At 32.4% G+C, this 8,025-nt stretch overlaps 1 protein-coding gene across 1 annotated transcript in view; it reads left to right on the top strand.

The window, feature by feature from the left end:
- Positions 1 to 8,025, top strand: part of LOC108749983 (adenylate cyclase type 6) — a 127,561-nt gene that overhangs the window by 40,294 nt on the left and 79,242 nt on the right. The window contains exons 3-4 of the mRNA XM_018489120.1: positions 2,334 to 2,594; positions 5,498 to 5,656. Of these exons, the coding sequence (XP_018344622.1) occupies positions 2,334 to 2,594; positions 5,498 to 5,656 (420 nt within the window). The remainder of the gene's footprint in view (positions 1 to 2,333; positions 2,595 to 5,497; positions 5,657 to 8,025) is intronic.

The raw sequence follows: 8,025 nt of genomic DNA, 5'->3' as shown, positions 1-8,025 counted from the left end.
AATTTTATTATTAATAAATAATTTAAAAAAATATTTTTTATAATTCTAAAGTACTCTTGCAGCCATTCAATTTTCATTCTGAAAATTATTTTCTATTTCTTACAGTTTCGGCGATAATCGGCTCTGAAAGAAAAAAAACCGATTTTTTTCAAGGGAGGATTTCAGAATTTCACCCCCTTAACATGCGACTCAGCACGTGTAAAAAATACGTATCTCCTATTTCTGTCCATAGAACAACATACTAAAAGCTCATTTAAACCGAAAAGATTCACTTGGTTGTGTTCCCTTGTAAAATCAGGGTTGATGAAAAAACATGTTTAAAACAGTTTAAAACATACTTAATTGATGTTTTTAATATGTTTTAAATGAATTTTTTTCTAATACTGTTTAAAGCATAAAAAATACATTTAAGAAGAAACGTAATGATTTATAAAAAAAAAACATTAGTTTTTGTCAATCCTAAGATTAATACTCTAAAATAGAGTTTTTACTTTTACACAGGCCTACAAAATTTAATGGAGCGATCAAATTCTAATTTAATGTTTAGCACATAGAATATGAACTAAATTAGAAGTACCTACAGAGTCACCTCTCTGCCGTACTAGTGTCATTAAATGCGCTACGAATAATTTAACGCGAATCTACTCTCGGTCGTTTATGCGCCGTAATAAGGCGACAATCATGCGTATTTACGCAAGACTGCGCACAATAGTGACTGCACACGACATACGAGGACTCTCTCGCGTACTCTTGTTCCCGGCTGCATGCACAGATATATGGATGGCTGCGCAAAACGTGGCATCGAGAGGCCGCATTGAAAACGGGGTGAAGTGCTTCGTTCCGCGAGAGAAAGACGTGGTAAGCAAAACGAGAGCGATGCGGCTTATTTACGGTCGCAGTTTCAGTTCCCGTTCCCATTCCCGCAGATCCATTTCGGGGTTGTCACGTTCATCGATCCTGAAAAAAGGTGAGCTCCGCTTTGCGAGTTTTACCGCCTGCCGTTTTCCGCATCGACGACTCGCGTCGCGTTTTCATGGCAAACCATGACGACACGAAGACGACGGAGCAAACGCACGTATATTGGACGATAACTAGAATGAAATGTCTGACAGCTGACGTGCGGTTTACGCTACCACGTAACAAGTCACTTGCCGACAATAAGCCTTCCGGTTTAGAGAGTATGTACCATCGTCCGGTTCTGCATTTCCGTTTTAAGAACACGAGTTTCTCGAGAAACTTCAAGTTTACTCGACTTCTTTTTTTCGCGGAAACTTTGCTTCAAGGGAAGTCGTATCTCGTTGCAACATTCTTTAATGCTTATGCAGTACGTATATTATTATGCCATATTTATTACGTCCTGAGTATGTTGTGAAGATATTTTTGTAATCTTGGATGCAGAAAGACGATCTTAGGTATATCGTGGTATTTACGTTCTAAATATATGTTTTAAAGATATTTTTGTAATCTCGGACATGAAGACGAGAGGGACAAGCGACGTGCTCAAGTTAGAAAGAAGATTTTGAGGGAATTTTGACGTAGTTTTCATGTATTGTGGTGCAAAAACGTAGTGCTTACACGTTCTCTTCGTACTGCAATTTCCGCGCAAAGTTACGAAAATTTACGTAACGGGTGTCGACTTTCTTTTGACGTTGCTTGAGATGTTTTACCTTTGAACAGAGCCAAGTAGATACTTTCGACGCCTAAGGCGACATAAATAATAGCGTCTCTGTGACACAACACTCCTGATCCGAAATTAAAAATGTCTTAAAATATCTTTCCCGGTAAAACAGAGAAGTTATATCTAAATTAAATGGCATCAGAATAATTATTTTTCTATCAGTTTTTCGTTAAAGCTTTTCAAGCTTATTATTAAATATTAAGTAAAGTGTAATAAATATTATTGACAGATCATATTTTAAGGTACATAAAAATATTTTATTTAAAAAATGTCAATAAAAAATGTTATTTACATATAAATTCATATGTAAATTATTTATATAGTCTGCAGTCATTACAACAAATTAATTATACATTACGTTTTCATTTATTTTTTTCAAAAAAAAAACTTCTATGTTTTAGCTGCTATATAAAAATAAGTTATTGGTACTTAATAATAATACAATAGATACAATAGATAATTGTTTCTTCAAGAAAATGAAGTATTATAAAAATCAAGTTTTGATTATCAGTAAAATAAGTTTAGAATTCTTGGTTATTTTTAAATAAAAGAAGATACATGAAATCACAAATATAGTTTTTAGAGAAATTTCGCGATTAATTAATCATGGAGAGTATAATTTTGTCAGCTGAATGATTGTGACCTTTTCCCCCAGGGCGAAATCGGGCATAGAATAAGCGGAGCCAGGTCCACCAGGAGATGGGCAAGCCTCAGGCAACATGTGAGCAGTAGTCATGACGGCAGTAAACCTCGCGTTGAGTTGCTGTTTAATACGTCGGGTTCCAAAGCCTCTACACCATCCTCACAGCCACACACCCCTAATACACCGAGAACGCCGCACACCCCGCCTATCAAGAAATCCAATTGGGAGGTCATCGAACACTTCACCGGCGCGCCACGTCCTTCCATTATCACGGTGAGTCTTAGCGTTTTATAAAATGGATTACTATGGAATAAATTATGGCCACCGAATAAATTTTATTCTTCAAGTTTGACGTAAAATAATATAGCTACATAAAATGTTAGAAATGAAGAACATTTTTGAACGTCAGAAATGTCAGAGGACAAGAACTACTTTATACTATTTAATGATATAATCTTGATGATTTCGAATGAATCGCTATATAATAATTAGCATAGACATAGAATGAAATAAAATTCTAAATTATACTATTAAATTGATGTGATAAGAATTGCAGTGTATACTTTTTAAAAAACTACTGGAATTTTGTAGTGTGCACTTTTTAGAAAACTACTTGAATTTTGTAAGAAATAAATGAGTAGGTCGAATTAATTTTATAATTTTATGCACTTTACGTCATTCATTAAGTAGCAAGTGTCTCATAGCGCTAATTAATTTTTTTAATTATTGAATAATGTCAAATGAATATTTATAATTAGCGAGCGACGATATATATATATATATATAGCTAATAGATATTAATATCCAATATAGATAATTATTTATGATTAACCTTTTCTAAAAATATCATCACTTTGTCATAAAAGAAATCATTTTTTAAATTGATTTTGCTCAAAAATTTTTTGGAAATGAATCTATTATTATTCTATATCAATGTATATCGATGTATAACTTTTTCAGCGATTTTTATTTCATTGTTCAATACTATATACATTTCCATTTTCAGTTATGTAACTAATTTGCACAGATCTTGAATCATTAATCTTCCATTAATCTCGAATTTATCCCAAATGTAATTTTAAAGTGACTGTTATAAAAATGTATTACTCAACTCTTACAGGGTTTATACAAATATGTATTCACATATACTTCCTCGACATTTATTAAATTTTATTTGCTATCCGCAGATTTATATATTATATTTAAAAAAATGTAATATAGATTTCTGTTTTAAGATAGAACATTTTCTCGAGACTCATACAAAATGATTATTAATTTCAATAAAATTAATTGAATTGTGAAGAAAAAGATGATACTCGCAATTTGTGTAAGATTAATAATTTAATTAACTATAAGTGATGATTAAATTGAAAAAGTAGAGTTATATGTTACAATTTCGATATTTCGGCAAATTCTCCGACAAGTTATTATTATCCATGGATAACATAACTTTCGATATTGGAGCACGTTGCGTCCTTAATGGATGACCGGGTAAAATGTCAAACATCTGCGAGAAAGAGTACATTCTATTAACAACTGCTCGTATACGTGACCGTATATGAGTGATACGTCCATGTGGTACACACGCGCATCACGTTTCTCCATTACCGCGACCGAGTCTCTAGCAAAAGGTGTAGAAATCACTAGGTAAAACGAAGAAACAGGAAACTGTGCGGAAAGACGAAACCACTTTGTCAGATCTCTTTCTCTTTGATGCAACCGCTCAATTTTCAAGGTGGAGGGAGGCCTTCGTGTGTGCATTCCCCGATATTGAACTTTATCAATAAAGTCTGATTCTCTGTCGATATGAAACTCATTTGACTTTTTGGTCACATTAGATTCGCGTTGCTTGCACTTTTTGCATTTATGTTAGCATTTTTTTTTCTTTCTCTTCAACACTCGAATATTAAATGTTTATCCCGTTTTAAATGCAATAATTTTTTATGATTTCGAGCAACGCGAACAGATCTTTTTTTACATTCACGTTGCTATATTGAATTTGCGGACGAAATTTTTGTTATTCATCATGCCGTAATTCACGAACTGACCGAGTTGTCTTCATCAAAATTGTGATTTTTTGCGTGACGAACCGTCGAAAATAAACGGTGCAATCCTCGTGAATACATTATGGAGTCTGAACAGAAAAAAATCGCGATATCATAGAAAACGGGACGAATAAACAAATCGTAATAATTTTCCGCTCACACGGCTACACGTTTCATATGTATTTCGCATATTTCATGATCTCCCTCGGAACAGGAATTATTGCTACGGAAACTGCTCGCGGCCGACGTATGTACAAACAATCGCACTGGGGTAGGCAGCGATTATCGTATTACGGACAAACACCAGCGAACACGTTCGTCGACTGTAGTGTGTGCCTTTCGTTAAATCACATTTATTCACCATGTACTGTACTGTTTGCGCGACGAATCGTGACATAGCGATACTAACGGGTACCCTGAACCATTAACCGAAACATGAACGACGTAACGTTCAGCGTGATAATATTTGCATCATCATTTTTTACTAGCTTCAAATATACTCGTTTTCAATATATTTGCAAATAAAAGTCCGTAACTAACATTCAACCACGCATATTTTGTACTTGTAAAGTAACATTCAAATATCTATCTTTCTATCTTCAGATTTTAATTCCTAATAAAAAAAAAACTTTACTTTTAATGATTAATGATAGTTTGAGAATTATTTGTGTCTTGTTTGTGAAGAATAATATTTTATAACTTGAAATTGACAGAATTACGATATCGTTTCCTTACTTCAAAAATAACACAACTATAAAAAACGTGATTTTCAAGTTATTATCATGAAAGAGTTAAGTAAACATTACTCTATTAATTTTCAAAAATAAATTAATTTTGTAAAAAGTCGTCGACAAACATTACAATACAAAAAAGGTGATTTTAAAAAATATTAAAACTGTTATAACTCAAATGTGAATACACAGCTATTATTTACTAAAGTCTTAAATCCAAGCTAGATCTTTAGTGCCTAAATAATATTTCGGTATAAATTTACACGTTATTGTAAATATATATTTCTAATTTATTATATAAAATTAAAGATAATTTTTATTGTAATCTGCGTCTCAAAAATGAATACATTTTACGACGTAATATTCTATTCTTCAAAGAATCTCGTCGGTCTGTTCGCAGATGGCTAGAGGATCGGAGATCGGTGTAGCACCGATAACTGGAAGAGAGTCTGTGACAGAAGCTGCAACGAACGTAGGGATCACTCAGCACACGCGGAAATGCGCTCTGAGCAGATTCCTGAGCTCGCTTTGCGGCTCTCATCATTTCAAGAACCTGCAGGTAGGAGTGGCAATCATTTTCTGCTGAGCTCATCTTTTTCTTTCCCTTTTATTCCATAATTAGTCGAATATCACGCTTTTAATGAGAGTGTTACGGATACGTAATTGCATCGATCGCAGACGGTGCACCTAGCAGCAAATATTGGCTAAATCCACTAGTAGATATACGATGTAGATTTTTACTTTTCGAAATGCACACATGGCTGAATCTTATGCGTACCTTTTCCGGATGGTTCTGTTTGAAGTCAAATCCGACGTTTAACAGTGCATTATAATTACGAATTAATTAAATTACGCCAATGTGATTCTTACTAAAGAATTATAATAAGTATCTACATTTTTTTAATTAACTAATTGGAATTGTTAATTAAAATGATTGAACTTGTTGATGCTTTGTTACTGGCACATTGGTCTATTATGATAAATATAGCTTGATTTTTTTTAATTTTAATTTATATATTATAATATTTTGTGTATTTTTATTAAAAGTATCAAAATTAATAACATGTTGATAATAAAGATTGACATTTATGTTTTTAATAGCCGTCTTTACAAGTTTTTTTTTCGTATCTCTCTCCAATAATGTTTATGACTTATAAAAATAAATAAACTATTCTTTCGCGCGCGCGATTTATATTAAAAATATATAAAATTAATATCTTCGTCACAACGAATTTCATCAACGCGTTAAATACATTTTTTGTTTTAGCAGTTTTTTAACACTCTAATTATCAGTCTTCTTGCTAATGATGAGATTCCTTGAAAACTCCATTGCTGATAAAAGGGACACGCCGATAAGATCTTAAAGCGATGTCTTAAGCTGACTATTGTGACATTCACCATCAAACTCTTGTCATGCAAATCAGTGATACTATCGGAAATTAATCTAAGTTCGTCATGCGGAGGCACGCGCGAGGGAAACGCGTCAGCGCTGCCGATTGACGTGCATCCGCTGCGTAGGAGTAGTAATACGCGTCAGACCTGGCAAACTCAGGCAACCCGGAAAGAAAGAGAAAAAGAGAGTGAGTGAGTGAGTGAGTGAGTGAATCAGAGAGAGAGAGAGAGAGAGAGAGAATGAATGAATGAATGTGACTCTATGATATTAGCTTTCTCAGATATTTGAAAATACAATTTATACAAATAATTTTAAATCTAAATTTTACACAATCTAAATAATATTAAGGAGATACTAGAGTGACCAAATTATTGATATCACAGTCGTATAAAAATCTCCGAATTGATTGGAATTGAAAATCCTTTTAGAAGATTAAAATATAGACGTAAAATTAGGAAGTGGTGCACAGAATTATAGGAAGGAAGGGGGAGGTTAATGCCATGTCTGATTAAAGTAGTAAATTATAAATTTATTTAAGAAATTAATGAATAATGTTTCTGGCATTAATATTAAAATAGGTTGATATATACATAATTGAATAGGTTTAATATAGAGGAGAGGGAACGAGTGGAATAGAATAAGAATATTATGTATAATAAAAATTTAATAAAATATATATTTTTGTATATTATAATTAAAAAAAAATATTAAATTACAGTTTATTAATCTAATAGTTATTTAAAAAAAAGAAAAATATGCAGTTAATTTTGTAAAAAAGAATCAAAAACTTACAATACATCAGAATCTAAGGAGTCAAAGCGAATTGCGTGCCGATACGATTGTCGAACTTTCAACGCAATTAATCTGAAATATTAATAATTCCTCCAAATTTCTCAAATTTAATCTTAAAAAATTATAATAAACTTATTGCGAAAAATTTTGCCTCGATCGGGAGTCGAACCCGGATCTCTTGCATTCCGTGCGAGCGTCTTAAACCTTTAGATCACCGAGACAGTCTCTGTGTTCTATATAATTTAATATTTCAGATTGATTGTGCGTTGAAAGTTCGATAACCATATCGGCAATTATAATTTCTGAAATTAATTCATTTAAATGAATACATATAATAGTTCAACAAATTATCGATGATTGACAATACAACTTTTACATTACCGACTTTGATTGTCATCGGATTTTCGCTCAACAACAAAATATTAATGACCAATCAATTAAAATTAATTGACAATTATAAATCAAGAATTTGATACCTACTTTTCAACTATCAATCAGTATGTACAACGTTCACAATTACTTTATGTACATGGAGCTCAAAACCAGCACATCTTTTGCGGCAATAATATTACATTAGCGATTACATTATTTTTTTGCGTTATGTCAAAATTGACAATTTTATATTAACGATTTAATTGTTTATGCTGGAGAAGTGACCTGTGGTCACGAAACGTTTATTTATATACAATAATAAATATCTTAATTAGTTAACTAATACATTTGAATTTTGCTCGATTATTGAC

Source organism: Trachymyrmex septentrionalis, unplaced genomic scaffold, assembly GCF_001594115.1.
Source record: "Trachymyrmex septentrionalis isolate Tsep2-gDNA-1 unplaced genomic scaffold, Tsep1.0 scaffold32, whole genome shotgun sequence".
NCBI lineage: Eukaryota > Metazoa > Arthropoda > Insecta > Hymenoptera > Formicidae > Trachymyrmex > Trachymyrmex septentrionalis.
This window is presented reverse-complemented; position numbering and strand designations above follow the sequence as displayed.